Source organism: Amphiprion ocellaris, chromosome 3 (genome assembly GCF_022539595.1).
Source record: "Amphiprion ocellaris isolate individual 3 ecotype Okinawa chromosome 3, ASM2253959v1, whole genome shotgun sequence".
In the NCBI taxonomy this organism is placed as follows: domain Eukaryota; kingdom Metazoa; phylum Chordata; class Actinopteri; family Pomacentridae; genus Amphiprion; species Amphiprion ocellaris.
The window spans coordinates 29,388,723-29,410,754 of record NC_072768.1 but is presented as its reverse complement, the minus strand read 5'-3'; the positions used below and the strand labels follow the sequence as shown (position 1 = coordinate 29,410,754).

General features: G+C 42.2%; 1 protein-coding gene across 3 annotated transcripts in view; it reads right to left on the bottom strand.

The window, feature by feature from the left end:
• Positions 1-10,774: 10,774 nt before the first annotated feature.
• Positions 10,775-22,032, bottom strand: part of LOC111582000 (kelch-like protein 25) — a 28,417-nt gene continuing 17,159 nt past the window's right edge. For all 3 annotated transcript variants that reach the window (XM_023290449.3, XM_035957333.2, XM_055009338.1), the window contains 5 exons: positions 20,701-20,897; positions 20,033-20,138; positions 18,824-18,967; positions 18,025-18,441; positions 10,775-13,196 (listed from right to left, as the gene is read on the bottom strand). In XM_023290449.3, the coding sequence (XP_023146217.1) occupies positions 18,055-18,441; positions 18,824-18,967; positions 20,033-20,138; positions 20,701-20,897 (834 nt within the window). In that variant the 3' untranslated portion in view covers positions 10,775-13,196; positions 18,025-18,054. The remainder of the gene's footprint in view (positions 13,197-18,024; positions 18,442-18,823; positions 18,968-20,032; positions 20,139-20,700; positions 20,898-22,032) is intronic.

Genomic DNA, 22,032 nt, shown 5'->3' with positions numbered 1-22,032 from the left:
GGTAAAGGATAGAATTACAGCATCTGGTTTACATCCCTACTCAAGAACAACTCCTCCTCAGACAAAAACCCCCTACTCTGCACATTCCTAAGGGTCACAGGTCAGCTATAGGTTAACAGTGGACCCCAATGTCAACAAAGCATAGGATTTCTGGAGCCGAACACACATACCTCAATACTTACTGCCTCCTGTTAGTTAACAGGTCACTCTATGGTCAACAACTATCAGAACTCATATCAGAGCAGATACTACAGTACAACAGTTAATTCAAATAAAGTTGGTGGCCACCGCCACCACCACGGCCACCGCCGCCGCCAGCACCGCCAACACCGCCACCACCACCGCCACCGCTGCCGCCACCACCACCGCCACCGCCGCCGCCACCTCCCCACCACCACCACTGCCACCACCGCCACCACCAACACCGCCTCCACCGCCTCCACCGCTGCCTTCAACCCCCAGCACCCAACCCCTCTTCCCCCACGCCCTCCTCTTGGCCTTCTACCCTCCCTCGTGCTCCTCCCCCCGTCCTCCTTGCCCCATCCCCTCCCTCTCGCCTCCCTTCCATTTCCCTCCCCTGCTCTTGCCACCTCCTCTTCCTCGCTCTTCACCTCGTCCCCCTTGCCCTCTCCCCTCCCTCTCCCTCTTCCTCCACCTCCTCCTTGCCCTTGCCCTCTCCCCTCCCTCCCCCTCCTCCCTCCACTGCTTTCGCCACCATCGTCTTCCTGCACCTCCTCCTCCTGGGCCTGTCCCCTCCCCTCCTCCTCCCCTTTGCCCTCTCCCCTCCCTCCCCCTCCTGCCTCCACTGCCCTCTTCCCTCCGTCCCCCTACTCCTTCCCCTGCTCTCACCAACATCCTCTCCCTCTCCCTCCACGTTCTCCTCCTTGCACTCTCCCCTCCGTCCCCCTCCTCCCTCCCCTTCTTTTGCCGCCATCCACTCCCTCTCCCTCCACCTCCTCCTTCTCCTTGCCCTCTCCCCTCTCTTCCTCTTCCTCTACCTCCTCCTCTTGGCCCTCTCTCCTCCGTCTCCGCCTCCTTCTCCTTGTTCTCTCCCCCACCTCCAACTCCTCGTTCCCCTCTCCCCTCCTTAACACTCCTCCCTCCCCTGCTCTTTCCACATCCTCTCCCTCAACCTCCTCCTCCTTGCCCTCTCCCCTCCCTCCTCCTCCCCTTTTCCCTCTCTCCTCCCTCCACCACCTCCTCCTTCCCTTCACCCCTCCATCCCCCTCTTCCCTCCCCTGCTTTCGCCACCCTCCTCTCCTTGTTCCTCCACCTCCTCCTCCTTGCTCTCTCACCTCCCTCCCCTGCTCTAGCCACATCCTCTCCCTCTTGCTCCACCTCCTCCTTCTTACCCCTCCCTCCCTCCCCCTCTTTCTCCACCTCCTCCTCCTTGCCCTCTCCCCTCCGTCTCCCTCCTTCTTCCCCTGCCCTCTCCCCTCCCTCTTCCTCTTCCTCCACCTCCTCCTCCTTGCCCTCTCACCTCCCTCCCCTGCTCTAGCCACATCCTCTCCCTCTTGCTCCACCTCCTCCTTCTTGCCCTCTCCCCTCCGTCCCCCTCCTTCTTCCCCTCCCCTGCCCTCTCCCCTCCCTCTCCCTCTTCCTCCACCTCCTCCTCCTTGCCCTCTAACCTCCCTCCCCCCTCCTACTCCACCTCCTTCTCCTTGCCCTTTCCCCTCCCTCTCCCCTCCCTCCACCTCCTCTTCCTTGCCCTCTCCCCTTGGTGCCCCTCCTCCCTCCCCCGGTCTCGCCACCATCCCGTCATCCTCCTCCACCTTCTCCTCCTTGCCCTGTGATCTCTCTCTCCCCCCTCCCTCCATTGCTCTCGATACCCTCCTCTCCTCTCTCCACCTCCTCCTCCTTGCCCTCTCCCCTCCATCCCTCTCCTCCCTCCCCTGCCCTCTCCTCTCCCTCCCCCTTCTCCTCCTCCTCCTCCTTCCCCTCTCCTCTCCGGCCCCCTCCTCCTGCCCCTCCTCTCGCCATCATCCTCTCCCTCTTCCTCCCTCTTCCTCCATCCCCTCCTCTTACCATCATCCTCTCCCTCTTCCTCCATCTCCTCCTCCTTGCCCTCTTCCCTCCCTCCCCTGCCCTCTCCCCTCCCTCCCTCTTCTCCTCCTCCTCCTTCCCCTCTCCTCTCCGTCCCCCTCCTCCTTCCCCTGCTCTCCCCATCCTCCTCTCCCACTCCCTCCAACTCCTCCTCCTTACCCTCTCCCGTCCCTCCTCCTCCCCTTTTCTCTCTCCCCTCTCTCCCCCTCCTCCCCCCCTTCTCCTTGCCATCTCCCCTCCCTTCCCCCTCCTCCCTCGCCTCCTCTCGCCACACTCCCTCTCCCTCTTCCTCCACCTGCTCCACTTTGCCCTCTCCCCCTCTCTCCCTCGTCCTCCACCTCCACCTCCTGGCCCTCTCCCCCTCCCCCTCCCTCCTTCTCCTCCACCTCCTCCTCCTTGCCCTCTGCCCTCCCTCACGCCTCCCCACCCTCCCCTCCCTCCTCCTCCTCCACCTCCTCCTCCTTGCCCCTCTGCCCTCCCTCACGCCTCCCCACCCTCCCCTCCCTCGTCCTCCACCTCCTCCTCCTTGCCCTCTGCCCTCCCTCCCCCTCCTCTCCCTCTCCCTCCACCTCCTTGCCCTCTCCCCTCCCACCCCCCCCACCCTCCTCTCCCTCTTCCTCAGCTCCTACTTGCTTCCTCCCTTCCTTCCTCTCTCCTCCCACCCTCCTCTCCCTCCCCCCCTCCCCCCCCCCTCCCCACCATAAATCACATTTAGTTTAACTGAATGTGATTTATGTCGGATGCAATCTGACCAGATTTTATTTGAATGAATCTGTTGTGATGATGTCTGCTTGATCTTTTCCAACTTTATTTCAATTATTTTTTTTCTAGTTTTAGTGTACACTCTAAGAAATTTCCCTGTAAATTTACAGTAAAGAGCTGGCAGCTAAAGTTGCCAGCAGCGCACTGTTATTTTACAGTAATCCTAATTCCTGGGGGCTTTCAAAATGAAAAGCCCCAGGAAATAGCATAGCATAGAAATGGCTCAGACAAGAGATGACTTTTCAACATTAAGCTTTTATTAAAGCCAACTCTGTATCAAACATAGTTCAAAAACTGACCTATCTAACCCATTAAATTTCAGTAACATACAATCATTTCCTCATGCTGAACAGGTTCCCATTGTGCATGTTCTAGTTCAGGTACACTGAGTTTGAACACTTTCAGCAGCTAACAAATGTCAAGTAATTCAAGTCTTGTAAAATAAAATCTATAAAAACAGTTAATGATGTTTAACAGGTTGTCAACAATCTGTTTAAAAATATCATATCACATTTCAGGTACCCTGCCTTCAGAATCAGTCTTTCATAACTCTTGATCATGTTCAATAAACACCTAGTCATGAAGCAAACCTGGAACTGAAGTATTTTATACTGAACCCAACACAATACTGAGACTTGTTACCTTAGAATGACAACATGAACATCTGGTTGCAGACTGGGCTTTTGCTTTGTGAAAGTGAGGTCCTGTGTGGAGAGGTGCTGTGGGTTTACATGAAGTCCCACTCAGAGTCCATCAGTCTTTTTTATCCGAAGATGTCTTTTTCTGGAGCAGCTTCCAGACCTCTGGAACATCACCTTCTCCTGGCTGGCCTTTGTTCCCCTCTCAGGGTTGATTACCAAGAAAGAGCCTACAACAAAATGACAAAGAAAAAATACATTAGGTGTGTAGGCAAAGATCCCTTGAACATAATATGGAACTCTGTCACATTCATCAAAAAAAAACCAAACAGGAAACCCAAATTATTAAGCAAAACAGAGGGTTCCACTTAAAACAGCTATTTAGTTCACTACACATTTAAATCTAATTTTTGCAGCCGTTTGCATAACACCCAAATTTCCCTTTCCTAAGTGGAGAGAAAAGCAACATGACACATCCTACAAACCTTTTTAAAACTTGAAATTACCTAAATAGTCGAAAGCAGACAAGTACATGTAGAGATGTGATAACAGATCAGTGGAGCATCACATTGGATACTTAATGGAAAATTACACGAAAGACAGAGATAGCTAACCTGACCTAGCTGGATCTGGTTGCTTAGAAATTCATTTTCCTGGTCTGGTTTAAAAGAAAGACCCAAAGTTTTGTCCACTCTGCAGCCAAAGGGGCGGATGCTAGCTAGCTAGCTGCTAGCTAACAGTGTGGGAAACGTTAGCATTCATGCTAGCGACTCGTGGCTAACACCAAGCAGTAACTAACTGGCTATGTTTATGTTACTGTCAAAGAAAAAAACATAAATAGACTGACAGAAATAAAAGTAAGGCTGACTGTTTAATAATCACAGTTACCTCGTTAAATGAACCGGAGCAGGATGGATCAGCTACAGATGGTCCCTGCAGGTCTGAGGGCCGAAAATCGTCGTCCTCAGTTCTTCCTTTTCTCCATATCTTCCCTCAGTAATGAGTAAAATCACTGATACATAATATTTTAAACCTATTTCGTCACTTCTTTGTGTTGGCTGTTTGCTAAATGCGGTGATATGCAGGAAGATTTGCCGAGACGGGTAACAGTCGGACTGCAGCAACAGTCACACTCAAATCAACCCAAACCAGAAAAATACTGTAATCTGCTTTAAGATTGTACGGTAGCTTGCTGTTAATATTTTGTTCTTGAAAAACACGTGAATTTACAGTATTCAGCTGTATTTACAAAGAATGGTATATTACTGTACAAAATATGCTGTATTTTTACAGCAATTTGTTACAGTGTATATAGTTTGTAAAATGTGATTTATGTTGCATGCAATCTGACCAGATTTTATTTGAATGAGTCTGTTGTGATGATGTCTGATTGATCTATTCCAACTTAATTTGAATGAATTTAATTGATTATCTATTGTTTGTGGCCCTATATGGACTGGCGAGCTGTCCAGGGTGTCTCTACTTTCGCCCTGAGTCATCTGGGATCGGCTCCAGCCCCACGTGACCCTACAGAGGATCAAGCAGAGTACAGAAAATGGATGGATGGATGAATGTATTTTGTGTGATTCCAATTGAATGAATTGAATGTACTTTAGGAAGAATCACCCTACAGATACTGCATGTTTACACAGGGATTTAATATACTGCATATCACTGACTGATTTCTCCTTTACTGGTTTCTTTTCATTGACTTCCTGTAAAATCTAGAATAGAATTCAAACTCTTTCTTCTGACATATAAAGCTCTTAACAACCAATCTCCATCATATCTTAAAGACCTGATAGTACCATATTATCCTAGCAGAACTCGTCACTCTCAGACTGCAGGCTTAATTGTTGTTCCTAGAATTTCTAAAAGTAGAATGGGAGGCAGAGCCTTCAATTATCAGGCACCTCTCCTGTGGAACCAGCTCCCAGTTTGGGTTCGGGAGGCGGACACCCTCTCTATTTTTAAGACCAGGCTTAAAACCTTCCTTTTTGACAAATCTTATAGTTAGGGCTGACTGGGTGACCCTGGTGGGGTCAGTTGGTGTCTTCATTTGCACAACTGACTTCCCTTTTCCACGTCCTTTAGTTCTGCCCCTAGTTATGCTGCTATAAGCCTAGGCTGCTGGGGAACCTCTCTTGATGCACTGAGCCTTTCTCTATCTACCTTTATATTTAATATATATACCGTTACTGCATTACACTCACTCTGTTTCTCCGTGTCCTCTCTCCGAGTGCCCCTGGTCCCAGAGCTGGATGCTCCAGGTCTGTGGTTGTTGTCCCACCAACTGGCCTAGTCTCCAACATGTCCCACTGTGGGATGCTGCTGCTGAACTTCCTCCAGTCCACTGCTTCCCGCTGCCCATTTCCACCAGTCTACTCTGCATTGCCCTCACTATACTTAATATGCTCATCTACTTACAGTTTGAATTTTACTGCCAGTGATATATGTAGTATATTTAATGCCAGCGCCATACATCATAACAGTAAACTATGAATCAATTTCAATGCTAGCTTGTACTTTGTATGTATCATCTTGCATTTCATACATGTATCCAACTGTATGTTATATGTGTCTTGTTCCCCACCCCACCCCTTCTCCCATCCCTCCTCCTTTACCTCTATCCCTCTACCTCTTCCCCTCTACCTCTATCCCTCTATCTGTATCCCTCTATCTCTACCTCTACCCCTCCATCTCTATCCCTCTACCTCTACCCCTCTATCTCTACCTTTCTACCTCTTCTGTCCCTGTTAACCCGCCCGGCCAGCAGGCAGATGGGTCCCCCCACATTAGAGCCGGGTTCTGCTCGAGGTTTTTTTTCCCTGTTAAAAGGGTGTTTTCCTTGCCACTGTCGCCTTAGGGCTTGCTCTGGGGGTCAGACTTGTGGGTTCTGTAAAGCGTCTTGAGACAATTTGACTTTAATCGGCGCTATATAAATAAAATTGAATTGAATTTAATTGACTGAGAAAATGTAGTTCTGTCAGAGTTGATGGCAAATTCCACAGTTAACAAGCTTCAATTTGGGAACATTTGGCATTGTGCTCATGTAATTATAACAAAGATCCCAGATGAATGTTTTGCCAACATCATGTTCAGCTGAATGTTGGAAATAACTTCCACTGTAACAATAAGTAGTTGTTTATGCAGTAGGTGCTTCAAGCTCTGATAATGGTTATTAGTGTTTTTAAAACGAAAATGTCCGAACATCAGAAACATGTTCAATATTGGGGCACCCGGATAGCTCAACGGTTCAAGCAGCCAACCCATGTACAGGGGCTTCCCTGACGCAGCTGCCTGGGTTCAATTCCCGCTCGTGGCCATTTGCTGCATGTCTTCCCCCCACTCTTCTCCCTCCTTTCCTGTCTGTCTCCACTGCACCTATCAATAAAGTCAAAAAATAACTAAAAGAAATATGTTCTATATTGACTGACAGCAGTGGAGATCTAATTTTTTTCTGTTTACACTGACAAATGACAAGGGGAAGCATTAGAAACATATATTCCTTGGTCAATGTAGTTGCAGGTGAATGAATGAATGAACTCATGTTGTCAGGTAATTGATGTATTTATTATAATTGTTTTAGATGTCAGGGTAAAGATGAAGGAGTTTTAAATTTGGAGTTGAGGAGGCGAAACATTCATTCTTTCAAGAAAACAACTAATGTTTCCTCAAGTTGCATTTAGAAACAAATTCTCCTTGGTGTGTCAGCCAGCTTGTTCTTATCTCCACTCATCTTTCAGACCAGCCAGACCTTCAGCTTCTCTGTCTCCCAAGACCTTCAGCCAGGCTCCATGCTCTCCTCCCACCTGCCTGCTGTCCATCACTAGTCTAAGCTTCCACCTTCACCACCTCAGACTCACAGCAGCATCAGGAAACTCAACCTCCACCACTTTCCCTCCTCCTAGAAACTCATTCATCAGAATAAATCTATAACCTTTTCTTAAGTGTCAGTGTTCAGCTTTCGGGTATATATACACTCTATAAGAAGTAGTTTATTCAGTTGTGGCCATCACTCTTTATGTGAGAAGTAGACGCTGCCTAAACAGTTTCATATCATCTGCTTTTTGTCATTGCTGTTGAGAAAATACACAGCAGATACACAAGTTGTTGCAGTTTACTGACCAGTCATCAAGTCCTCTCAAATGAGAGAAAATGAAATGACCTGCAGTAGAAATCCTGAAGACAGATGTCATTAATGATTCTCGTATCTTAATATTTTGGTTGACACATCCTCTTATCAGTTTAAGTTCTCCTGGGCTACAGAGGTGATGAGCAGTGTGAGAATAACATGTTTCTTTCTGCTGCAGGAACTCAGGGCAGGCAATAGGTGTCACAAATGTTTGCAGCAACAGTCTGATAGTTCCTGTTAATTTAGCTCCGTCACTTCACAGCTGGAAAGTTCTAGCTCAGAGTCTCTGGGTTCTTTCTATGTGGAGTCTGCATGTTCTCCCTGTTATGGGAGTCCCAGTTTCCTACCACAGCTCAAAGACACGTGTCAGGATATTATGCGACTGTAAACTGGTTTTGATTGTGCAGTCTTACACTACAAATAACCTGTTAGTTATTAGTCTCTTCACAGCAGTTTGACTTTCAAATCATCCTTATAGCTGATCTGCATGATGACCTGATTTCTTCATTGTAGTTCACATTAGTCCATCTGCTGGAAGCAGTTAATCAGCTGGAACAGATCAACATAATTACTGTCGCATCAACTTTATCAGTCCAGGGAATCTGTCAGCATTTACTGTCACCTAATCTCATACAACTACTACATAAAGTAACTTCATACAGAGTGAAGATAAATTCAGACGATCACTACATATAATAAAACACGAGGGAGAATATGATAGAATCACCTCTGACTAGCACAGACACCCAAAATGTGTTTGCGTTTGGGTTACATAGTAAATATTATTTTTTAAAAATAAACAAACCAAAAAAAAAAAAAAAAATGTAGCTTCTCACATAGTAGGGAGGTTAAGTGACTTTTGACTTCAAGTCATGATGCAAAGGTCCCATTTGGTGTGGAAGTACCTTGGGGTCATACAAGTAAATTTATCCTAAGACACAAATGAGCTCACGCTTTGGCGGACATTTTTAAAATGGCCGCCAAAGCGTGATCCTTGAGAGGCCCATATCTTTGCTTCTGTTATAGCTACAATGGCAAACTTACTGTCAAAGTGTACATTTTTGGGGTCAAGGAATCCAATAAAATAGGTTTCAAGACTAAAAAAAGAATGATATTCTCCTCACCATGACAACTGAAGGCAAAATATGCAATTTATTTAAAAAAAAAAAACACATACCAAAAAACACAGTCGATTCACAACTCAGTAATTTAATAAATAACTTAAAGTGTTGAATATGTGTATTATGGATTCAAAGAAACTGAGTAGTGAGACAACAAGTTCATAAGTACAATCATGGAAAAAATTATTAGACCACCCTTGTTTTCTTCAGTTTATTGTTCATTTTAATGCCTGGTACCACTAAAGGTATATTACCTGAAGAATACAATGAACATGACAAAAAATGCAGCTGATTACATAATACTTTATGTCCTATCTGACATCCTTCAGCTTCATTGTATTCCCAGGGTATATAAGAGGACATTTCATGGCATCAGCAGCGCTGCACATGCAAAGGCCTAGAGTGGTTTCCTGCTTACATTCAAGCTGTAGCACAACTCAGAAGTTGTCAGCTCTCATATGATGCCTAAAGCCAAATTATTATGTGAAGCCACAAAGGCAGCCATCTTGGTACTGCTGGAAATTGGCATGTGTGAGAGACAGGCAGCGAAAAAACTGAAGATCTCCAAGACAGCCGTTCATTACACCAAGAAAAAACAAGCCCAACATAGTTCTACCAAACGGCTAGCTGGTAGCGACAGGAAGGGTCTTTCTACCCACCAGATGACCGTCACTCATCCATTTCTGTGTCAGGAATCATCATCAGACCTCCAGGGACCTTAAAAATGAGTGAGCACTGTAGAGAAATGTGACTTGACTGTTGATTATTGGACTAAGGTTCTCTTCATGGATGACTCCAATTTTCAGTTGATGCCCACTCCAGCCAAATTACTGGTTAGGAGGAAGCCTGGAGAAGCTACAAACCAGACTGTGCCCTTACAGTAAAACATGGGGGTGGATCAGTGACCATCTGGGGTTGTTTCAGTTTGGGTGGAACAGGGCAAATGAACCAGGTCATATACAGGACTACTCTTGTATGAAGAAAAATCTATGGCAGAACCAGGCTCATTTGGTTCATTCAACTTGATAAGTTGTGGTAACAGTACAGAATAGCTTTTTTTTCCTGGAGAAAATGCAGTGTGATTTTTGAAACTTGAAGTAGCTTGCAGCACCTGAGGCTGTCTTGCAGTTTCAACAACTCGCTTGGCAGCAACGGGCTCTCAGGTCTTGCAGTGTGTTTGCAGCTGTCGAAGCTGGAAATAGCCTAATTGATATGTGAAAGCATGTATCTAAAACACATAGGAGAGGGGACATATCAAGGTTTTGCATTGTCTTTGTGTTGTTGCTAGCTTTACAGTAGTGCTGTGTTGACAGTTTTTAGTGCTGTGTTGACTATGTGAAACATTTCACTTCTAAAGCCTTTACAGTTTTTGATATAGATTTTTTTGAAGTTCTCATTCAAAACATATTTTTTCGATTCAAAGGGAATTTAGAAGCTAGCATGGCCAGACAAATTTGACATTTTAAAAGAAGAACCATGCTTATGACCATTAATATGTGGGATTTGTAGAAATTTGCATTGAGGAATTTCTGTTTCAAACATGGTAGACATGATTGATGAATGAGGTAGGATGTGGGTTAAAAATTGTCCTGCAAAAAAATTCTGAAATACAAGAAAATGTAAGTGACACCAAGCTAATATGACCTTATCATTCAGACACTTTGAATATGGAATCATGTCTGCAGTCTTTTGTATATGAAAGGAAGAAGCAAGTGGTATTGAGCAATTTTTGTATTTCACTATAGTACCATCTAGCAGTCAAATGCATGAAGGTTGGCAATCCTATCCACCGTGTCAGTCTGTAGACCTTGGCCACATTTGGATTACGTATTTAAGAGTCACTGCAGTTTGAATTGATTTGATACATGATGGCAAATGTTCTGCACTTGCATAGTGCCATCTATCTTAAAGGTCCTCAAAGTGCTTTACAGTGTTTTACGTCCAGTCACTCAGGTAGCTTCAGTGACTGGATGCTATTATGTACTGCTGTCCCTTTGTTTCTTTCTTACTGGACATCTAATGTGTGTGACAGACATGCCGTTATATTTTTCTTTACATTCAAGACATACACGCACTTTAAAAAAGTGAGTCAAAGTTTATTGTCACCAGTAAAAACAAACAGCACCTTACATTTTTATTCTTTCAATTAGTTATTTTCATTTTTTTCCCCAAAAACCGTACTTCTTTAAAAACACGTTCCTTCTCACCTTATCTTTTGATTTAACAAATCAGTTGGAGCATGCTGAAGAGTTTTCTAGAACATCTCTTCACTTCTGAGCAGTACCAGAAATCCAACTTGAGAAAGTAAGTCAAATTCGGGCAAATGCAACTCAAAAATGTCCACCCTATCAGTCCATAGCCTCCTCACAACAGCGCTTTAATCAGTTTAAGAATATAAGAATTAGAACACCAGCAATAATGTACAGTACCAAAGACTATACAACATATCAGCCATGATGTATCTGTGTACTGTAGAAACATGGAAGATCCATTTTGTGCCAGTTTGTATAATGTGACAGCTGGTGTTATCCCCAGCATACAGGAAATCGTTAACACTTGTGGGACAAAGACAAACCACTGCTGATGCTGCATTGATTAATATCAAAAGTGCATAGGTATTAAAGAAAATAATTAATTGAGTCAAATTTCAGCTTTTTGTTCTTCAGCATTTTGGCAGTGATGGTTTCTGCAGGGGATGCTGTACATAAAGCTGTTCTGTGCTTCTCCTATTTGTCTGGTAAAACCACAAACAATGTTTTTGGAAATGTCTTTCTATGCCTAATGTAAGACTACCAGCCTGATCCCACAATTCTAATGTTACGTTCTTCAGTTTCATGTACAACCTTATATAGTAAAACTGCCAAATGTGTATTTGAATCATATCCACAGATCATACTTACCAATGGATTTAGTAACACTTTTGCTTGGCGTAACTGGCAGAAAAATACTATTTCAGAGCTCAGCAAAATACTTGGGCACACACAGAAGGAAATGAAATATTGGTATTTCAAAAAGATTGTTTAGGCTCCAGTTTTCAAACTGCAGTCTTCACCTTAAGATTCATTCTGAAACTTTCCATATTTTTTAGTGTGGAGTTGTGCTAAATGCTTAACAGTCAGGTATGCTCTGGCTGTGAATTGCTGAACAGTAATATTTAGCAGCACTGTTCACTAGTCACTGTGCAGTCTACTACACTGCCTATGAATTAAATGTAGTGTGTCTGAATCCTTAGTGAGAATAGAAAGCGTGGACTGAAGTAGAATGCTCCACTTACTGAATGCGGAGAACAGCAATGGCGTGTGGAACAACTGATCAGACTTTCAGAAAGTAACACACAATTATATTTAGCTTATAGTACTGAAGACAGGTGAACCCCTGTGCAATATCATTTATGACACTTGATTCAGATATGTTTTCTCAACAACTGCATTATTTCTAAGTTCTCTCTTATGAACAATCACAAACCAATACTTCAGTAAGCCTATATTCAAAGTACAGACTCCAAAGTAGAAACTCAATGCAACAGAAGTGAATACACCTCATCAGTGAACCAATACTGATTACAACTGTGATGTCCAATCAGCCCTATTAAATGAACATGGTTTTAAAATGAACCGCCAACACCAAAACCTTACTAAGACAAACTGCTAATCATGTTCATGATCATAACATTTTCCTGTCTCAGGTTTGTTTTCCAAGCTTCATATGCAGCTATTATATGTATGAAATCGATATCGTCTCATGGACTAGTTGTTGATGGAGTGTCTGGATAAATACTCCATTATGCCACAGAGAGCTGACCATTAACTTTCCAGTCCCATGAAAACAATGCTTCCAATCAATTGCTGTTGAGTCACTAACAGTTAACCTAATTAACCATTAAATGTTACAACTCAAGTAAACCCCTAAGAAATGAGTGAGATTTTTCTTCATGGAGATGATAAAAAGACAGTAGTGTGACTTCCTTCTTGTTGGAAACTCATTTCATATTGTGTGAATGCAAATGTGTTCGTAATACTAATATAGTCAGTGGAACGTAAAATTTGGGTCCTGCATTTGCTCCATTTTGCTGTATTTCCAAGGGAAATTACTGAAGTAAATGTCATTTGGCAGCTTTTACAGCTTATGTCTACACACTGGAATGGTTTAGTAGTGAATTTCATGAATTATTAAGAAACACGCACAGCTATACATGCACAACTACTCAGGTTGTATGAGCGGTCCATCAGCTAAAAACAGCATCTGTGCATCAGTCAGGTTCATCAAAGAGTCTGTTTGGGTTGTATCACATTATCTAGGATGCATCACATTCAGTGTAACTGTCTCTGTGTGTTCAGACCAAGTGGCGTGCTGTTGGTTTGTTAAGCACAACACTCAGAACTGATCCAGTCTGGGAGCTACAGCTTTTTTTTTTGTAAGGATTGGTCCTGTGTAGAACTCTTGCCTCAGTCAGCCTCAGATTGCAGAACAGCTACTCAGTTTCTCTTCCAGCCACTCCTGAAAAACACAGAAAGACATGAGAGAGTTTAGCTTCATTAGGATGTTGTCTGATAACACAACAGCTGCCCTGGTGTTTCTGATGCATTTCATTCTGTTCCATAAATCCACAAGCTTACACTGTTGTCTTATTATCTTTAAAATGCTAAAACTCAACTCCACTGAAATAAATCAATTAATGTATTCCCCAGCCCTTGGTCTCTACTGGTTGTAAAGGTCTGAAAAATGTGATTGTGTACACACAGATGCACACACATAAAGATTTGCTGCTTGAATAGTTTAAAGTTCAAGATGTGGTAAGTTATTCATCTCAAAAGCGTCAAATCTTCATCCACAATCATCCAAGACACTTCTTCTAGTTATAAGTGATTGACCAATCAGTGAGTTAGAGCCTCCAGCTCCACATTCTAAAGATCTGCATGGCCGGTTGAAGGTGGTTCTAAACTGGCCTTAGCTGTTAGCCAGCATTAATGGTTGTCTGTCTGTTGGTGTTAGCCCTGTGATGAACTGGTGACCTGACCTGCCTGGTATCCAGCCCCTTATCTTGTGTCAGCTGTGACTAGTTTGACTCACCAAATGTAGAGTTTGAGTACAAGCCTGCTATTTCCAGAGCACATTTCACATTTCACACTCCTCTCCTTTCATTATCTGTGTGTTACTGTTCTCAAAATCCTCTTTAGTACAGGAAACAACAAGAGGACTTTCTGGTTCCAGAGCCATATGTTTTATATAGAACTACTGTTGTGGTTGTGCCATGGTAGCTCATTTGCAAACTATATGACGCTGACCCCTTACAGCAGCAGCCTGGATTCAAATGCAGCCGGGGCCCTTTGTAGACAGGGACAGGATAGGCAGAAAGGGGATGACGTGTAACAATCACAATCATATTCAGAACAAGTTTAAAAAATAAATAAAAAATATCCAGTACTTAAAATTACCTCACTCTGTCATGGGAATGTTACCTCCCTTTCAATGGTTACAGTGCAATTGTGCTGTGACAAGATGACAGCAGAGGGCGCTCAGATTACACATACCATCAGAAAGGCAAACACACCCATGAAGAGACTGTACAGGAGGTTACACTGCAAATTTTAAATTTACTGATCAACAGGGTCAGAGGACTTCTAGCAGCATAAATGGGGAACAACACACTATTAGGCAGGTGGTCATAATGTTATGCCCGATCGGTGTCCATTTACATTTGTGTGTGTTTTCATGCAGACACCACAGAGCCGAGCAGAATGAGGACCATTTTCAGTCTCTGGTAACTCTAAAGTGCTTCTTCCTAAGACTTGATTCTTCAAAGTGTGGCACTTCAGCTAAGTACTCATGGGATTGTCTTTCTCACAAGTAGTATAATCTTGACATATCCTTTGCCAGTGCTGATACAGCTCTTCTACCCTTCACTGACTCACATCATAAACACACTTACACACAAACACCTGTACAGCATTCTACTGTGACAGACACTCCTACTCTGTGTCAGACATATCATTCAGACAGTGTGTGTGGTCTAATACACAAATCTATCTCACACACTTATGTCGGCTCAGTGTATTTCACTTGGCTAAGCTGACAGTGGCATCTCAGAACACGGATTAATTTGCCTTCAAGTATTAACATATGAGAGAACTCTATTTAAACTGGTTCTGTTCTGCTAAATATTATGACATTTGATTAGAAAAGCTGCTCTAAAAATAGAAGTGTGGAAAATATGAGCTTTGGAAATGTAAAATGGCAAGTATGATTGTGTGTATGTGTGTGTGCACTGCAGTAGAGAAGTCAGGCAACAGGGTTACTTTATAATGATTATATTCCGAGTAGTTTTTAAGCTTGTTGAACACTGACAATGTGTGCCCATCGAATGGCTTCCTAAACCGATAACTGTTGCAGTCACACATTTTAAGTGTAAATTTGTCCATTTTTCACCTTGGAGCATTTTTAAAATTGTACTCATGCTGGAGTACACATGGGCTGCACAGTGGCTCGGCGGTTAGCACCGTTGCCTTGCAGCTAGAGTATCTCCGGTTTGTGTCTCGGCCTGGGCCTGTGATCTTTCTGCATGGAGTTTGCATGTTCTCCTTGGGCATGCGTGGGTTTTCTCTTTGGTTCTCCAGCTTCTTCCCACAGTCCAAAAACATGCTGAGGTTAATTGGTAACTCGAAAATGTCTGTAGGTGTGACTGTGAGTGTGATTGTTTGTCTCTATGTGTAGCCCTGTGATAGACTGGTGACCTGTCCAGAGTGTATTCTGCCTTCACCCTAAGTCAGATGGGATAGACTCCAGCCCCAATCATGATCCTACAAAGGATTAAGTGGTGTGTAGATAATAGATGGACAGATGAATATTATCACTTATACATGTCAACATATGTGAGAATATGCTCTGAAATATGCATGTTCTTCTAAAACATGAATTTTTCTTTAAGCCTTTCAGTTTTAGTGTTTGCAGTCATATTGTCAGTAAACATCCAATCTAAATTAAGAGTTCACATTCCAACAGTGTAGCCACCACTAATCCTGTTGTTCAGCTCACTTTGTTACTTTTGAGGAATGAAACATTGTGCCTTTCTGCACCACAATTTAGAGTTTCCTGTTTCTTTAATTCCGGTAACTAGTGTCTGTTTGCTTATAGTTGATAAACTTAAATCTTGTCTTGAGCTGGCAGTTAGACTGAGATGTGCAAAGGGAACACAGACAAAGTCGTAAGGACTGCTTCTCTAACGCCATCTAATGTTTAATCGTATGCTTAGTAAAAGTATACTTGCAGAGAAATGAGAGGACTTGTGCAGCTTACACTCATTTTCAGTTGCTAAATAAATCATGAATGATAAAAAAATAAATACTCAGCAAAATCAGTTCTCAAGTGTATGCCTACCTATGTCCTGTTTTGAGGATGAATAAATGATAAGAATAAAAACAAAGTGAAGTAATCACAGCCTACACTACGCATTCAAATTTCAATTAGCCAGGCTCACTGGAAACCCATGGAAGAGCTGGCTTTTACTGCTGCTCTGAGTGCTGGAAGAGGTGCTCAATTCCACTATGATCCACCTCCAGGCTTTACATCACAACACATGGTCACAAAAATGAACTACTGGAGTAAAGGAAAACATAACGTACATTAACGAATACATCAAGAAATGTACATATAAGGTGAATGAAGGAATAAGACAGAAATAGAGAAGGCCGAAGTATGACAGACAGGACAGAATTAAGAAGAGCTGCCTGCTCTTGGAATTCAGTTTCATGGCATCAATTTTTTAAAGGGTGGGGGTGGGTAAAACAGGAAGCAGGGGCTGACGACGTAGCATTGAGTGGATATGGATGGAGGATATTTATATACTGCTGTTCCCACTGCACAGGTTCTCTCTGTACTTAAGAGAGGACAAAGAACATATCTTTAGCATAAAGCTTCCTTGCTGCTTTCCCATAGCAGAGATGGGTCTTTATGTGAATACAGCTTACAAGTAAACACAAACAATTAGATGGACTGTGATCATTATAGTTTTAGGATTCCACTTCCACAAATTTTGGCTATGTTGACATTGGCATTATAGTTAATGATCATCATGCACAAACAAATCAAAAAACTGTTGGTCTGAAAGTCAAAGCAAAATGATTGAGTTATAAATGAAATGCTCTCAAACCATTCAGTTGAAGTCATTATTCTGTCAGTTAAACAATACTTGTCTGTTTAGTCCTTGGATGTGTGTATAGCTCACAAACATATATGAAACATCAGAGCTAGACGAGTCTCTGCTGTTATTCACATCTACAGCTTAGGATCACTTAAAAGTAAGCTCCACAGACGCTTGATAAGAGAATGGTGGGACAAGCTCTGACCTGCGTCACAACCTCCTACCTTTATTCTTTCCCTATGTGCCATTGGTAGCTTTGCCGTTTGAGGTCTATCCTTTTCACAGGTCTCGGTGGTACAGAAGAGATTGTGGTCAAAGTCTGACCAGCTCACAGTGACACCTGGAAGTTGTTCCACATCATCTCTGTGACTCCACGAAATCTGCCTGACACTCTTTAAACCACTGCACTTAATCTTGACGTACCTTTTCACCTAACTATTATATTCTGTTCATGCACTCATGTATTCTACTGAAAACATCGACTGCGTATCTGTCTGTCCTGTAGAGGAACTCCTCCTCGGCTGGCTGTCCTGAGTTTTGTTGATCTATCCTTTCAAAAGTATTCATATGGAGATAACTGTTACATGAACCAAGTTGGTAGGGGCAAAGAGTGTCCTACATCGTCCAGATTGTAACAAACATCATATTACCAGTCTAATATCAACTCTGGTCTATGTCAGCTATGTCAGTCTAAGTTTTAATAGGTTTAAAGGTTTCTATTTTTCTCTCACTAACTGTGTGATTCAGATGAAAGCCAGATATGCATCTATTAACTGAAGAATAAGCAGCAAGTTGGACTAAAAGCTACAATTGATAGTCTAGATTTCTGAGATAGTCTGTTTGGATTTCTGCATTAAAGTACGTTTGGCAAAAATGACCATCATTAAATCATTTTGAAGAGATGTGGGGACAGATTTTATCAGTCATTGATAATTATTATTGAAACAGTAATGCACCTAGTTTAGTTAGACATAACATCTAATGCAAAACGTCAGCCAGTCTAACAAGGAAAAATTCGAGGTCTAGACCTCAGGGACCTCATAGCTATCTATGGGACTATGCATACCCTAAATCCTGTGCATTGGATCTCTGAGGTGAACAAACGCAGACTGCAAAAACAACCATCCACTGATCCGTTTGACTGATTTGGGAGACACAGTGATAATGTGCCAATCATTCTCAACATACCTGTGATGAGTAGCTCCTGGTGTGACCCAGTTAGGCAGGCAGGTGTTTCCATGTGCTGACAAATGCAGTGGGGATCAGTGAATAAGGCACAGTGGTGATGGAATTCCAACTATCAGATGTGGGGTCATAACAGTCCAACGTTTTACACCGCTGTGTTCCAAAATAACCACCAACCACATACAGCTTATTTCCTGAAGCCACGGCATGGCAGCTCATCCGTTTGGACGTCATGTCACCCACACGAGTCCAAAGATTGGTTTCACAGTCAAAGCGATAAGCAGAGGCAGCGGTGAATTCAGTGTCGCCACCCATAATAAAGATCTGGCTCCCTAAGACAGCAGCTGCCGTGTAGCGCCAAGGTTGGGGGCATTCAGCTGCAATGTTCCATCGGTTGCCCACAGGGTCATAACACTGGACCTAGAGATACAAATACAGATTAAAAAAAGCTGCAATGACAGCAAAATGGTACAGGTACAAAACCAACACCGAGTGTTGGTCAGTGGATTGTGAAGATGGACAGAAGATGTTTGTCAGAGATGATGACAGTTTAGTAGACTGTTAATTTTGATTCTATTGATTTTTTTTTAATGTCTTTATTAAATATGAGTACAAAATTAAGCAAGAGGAACAAACAACATTTTATAGAAATTGAAAACAACAAACCCCAAATACTTAATGCTAAGTCTATTAAATGAAAATGTGTTGGTTCAGGCACTCTAATTTGTCAGTTAGTTCAACACTCAACTGTAGAAAGCTGTCTAAAGAATTGTGAGAAAGATTGATATGGCAAATCACTAACCTTGGAAGCCTTGTCTCTGTGTATGGTCGTCCCCCCAAAAACAAACAGCTTAAGCTTGGCACTGACCACGGCTGCATTACTGACGCCATCTCTTAGAGGGGCCATCATAGTCCATTTATTGCTGAGAGGGTCATACCGCTCTACCTGGGAAAATATTACACTTCATGTTTGGCTTCATCAAAAACTTCTACACTTTTTAAATTCAGCTGATTGTCAAACCTTTTGGTCAAACAAAAAATAATAATAATTAGTGTGGAATCATAAAGACATATAATGAGGTGTTTATGGCAGCTTGTGTATATCTGGGTTTGTTTTGGACATAAATGTACACATATTTGAATTGATTTACAGTTTTACACTGTACTGCATATATGCATACATTTGATTTACGTGTATATTATACAGTAATACACACGCACTGAGCTATTGTTTCATTTGTTAACTCGGTTATTTATTTTGTTTTGTTATTTGATTTGACTTTACTGCCTTCTCCCCATCTATGACTGACAAGATTCTAATGCACTATAAATGTGACATTAATTGGTGAACTTACAACCATGATTTTTTTTTAAATGTAAAAAACAACATAAAATGCACAGCAATTGCTATTTTTAGGATTCATAAAATTATTAAAATATATACTGTATCATATTTGAGACATACGTTCTTAAAATTACATTACAGTAAATAACACAATTTTCAGGAGGCAGTAAGTATATATGGCTTTAATGCTGAAAATGCTAATTAGAAAATATTAGTAAAAATACTAAATTTATGTGACTATACCTATAATTAGCAAAATAAGTGACTCTGCAAGTCATGTGACTGGGACAGAACTGTTGGTAATGTGGTAAGAAAGAATCAATACTTTGGGCATTACAGCAATAAATCACCAGACGGCACAGTACATGTGCCTGGCTGTACAGGCGTGGTTGTCCTCTTGCTGATGACGTATAGGTGTCAGAGGATATAAATAGTGTTGTAAGGTTAGAGCATAAAGTCTGTGCAAATCCTAAACTTTCAACAGTGCAATGATGCATAATGCATCCGAGCTGGGTTAAAGTTGAATGAGCATTAACAACTTCTCCTGACAACATGAGATTATGAGCTGTATGTGCTTACGTAGTAATTAGCTTTTAACAGTTTATTTATAGGTAAAATTGGTACATTTTAATATTATTTTCACTAACAAGTCAATGATTTTCTGACCTGTTTTAGGGAGACAGATGGAGAAGCAGGGAAAACTCCGGCTATTGCTGTATGTCCTCCAACAACATATAGACTGTTTTCCAACTCAGCTGAACCATGGCCAAACCTGAAGAAGAGAAGACCCACATGATGTGTGTGTGTGTGTGCTCAAGACAACGCATGGCTTTGTTGACCTTTAACATTTCATTAAGCATGGTATAATGTGGTCAACCTCACTATTGTACTGAGATACTACTCTGACTGAAGCTGATTAGTACATTTAAATGCTCATTATTTTTAGAAACCATGCCCAAAGAGACAACCCAGCAGTTTTTTGAATGACACCGCAATTGTTACTCTGAGTTATACCCAATAATCATTTTACAGTAGAGCTACAGTCTACAAAAGATGTGAATACACTCTTAGGCAATAAAAAGTACATTAATATATCATACAAGAGGGGCTGGAATGATTTGCAAACATCATCTAGTGTACACTAAAATTATAAAAGTTTACCTCGATGAATACTAAAATGAGAATTCTGTTTCTGTTGGGCCTCAAACTTACACCAACATCCACAAATGTTTATCACTTTACAAGAAAATATTCAAAATGAATGTGAACTCTGCTTGAACTTGAATAGACTATAACATTGGCACTATAATACACCTTCATCATCCATAGCATACCTGGCTATGAGCATGGGAGCTCCTTTGGACCACTCTTCATGGACAGTATCATAGATCCAGACATCTTTCGACACTCCGTTCTCTGATCCTCTTCCTCCCGTCACATAAACTTTACAGCCAATGGCACATGCACTGAATTCCTTTCTGGGGCTGGGAAGGTCTGCTTTAGGTATAATCTCCTTGGCTTTATGGTCCACCTAAAATGAGTTTTGTGCACAGGACATAAAACAAGGAATGTTTATCCATCCATCCATTATCTATACACCGCTTAATCCTCACTAGGGTCCCGGGGGGGGGGGGGGGGGGGGGGGGGGGGCTGGAGTCTATCCCAGCTGACTCGGGCGAAGGCAGGGGACACCCTAGACAGGTCACCAGTCTGTCACAGGGCGCATTATTGTTTATTTAATGTAAATAAAGTATTATCGGAGATTTTGTATGCGGGGTGATTTTAGTAATTGTGATTATGATCCCAGTCATCATCACATAGTTCTTCTACATGGTCAACAGTTAGATTTAAATAACAGCTAGAAAAAAAATGTAGACAGCTTTGCTTTGGTTTCTATGTAGAGGAGTTGGTGCATATCTCAGTACAAAGTCTGCAATCAGATCTCAATGGTATATGAAGATAACTAATAAGGGTACACTAGGCTTTCTATTTTTATCTTATTTCACAATTTTTCATTTTAAATTTTACATTAAAAATTCACACCAATAGCAATAAAAACAGGCTGTGAAAAACTGGATAACTTTTTTGCTAGAGCATAAGGAGCTTTTCCACTAATATGTTGCTTGGTCTTCACTTTAGTCTCCGAGTCAATATCTCAATCAGGTCCTTTCAGTGACACTATGAATAAATGCATGTGTAAATTAAACAACTTAGCTTTCGTAGCAGTTTTGCTTTAAACCAGGCGAATACTACAACCAGTTAGAAGCAAGCGGCAACCTTCTGGACTAAGTAAATATGAAATTAACGTGAAATGCTATAAACTGCAGCTCTTTCAATTCACACTTGAGAAGAACTCACCTATTTACAGTGTGTTAAGGCTTAAAGTTATGCATAATTAAAGGTGTGGCCACTTTGAGCGACAGGTGGGTGTCATCATAGGACCATCTGTAGCGCACCTCTGCTCTTTTCGGACATATATGAAACATGATGAAGCTGCACGTGTGGCTTCATCAATCTTTTAAAGTGTCAGCATTCTGTCATTCCGATATTGGTCAGGTTCACACTAACGTTCCACATGCCTCCATTCAGACATACCTGGTACACATGTCCTATTCATCATACGTGCAACATTGTTCAGTACGTAAAGCGATGTGTAATACATAATA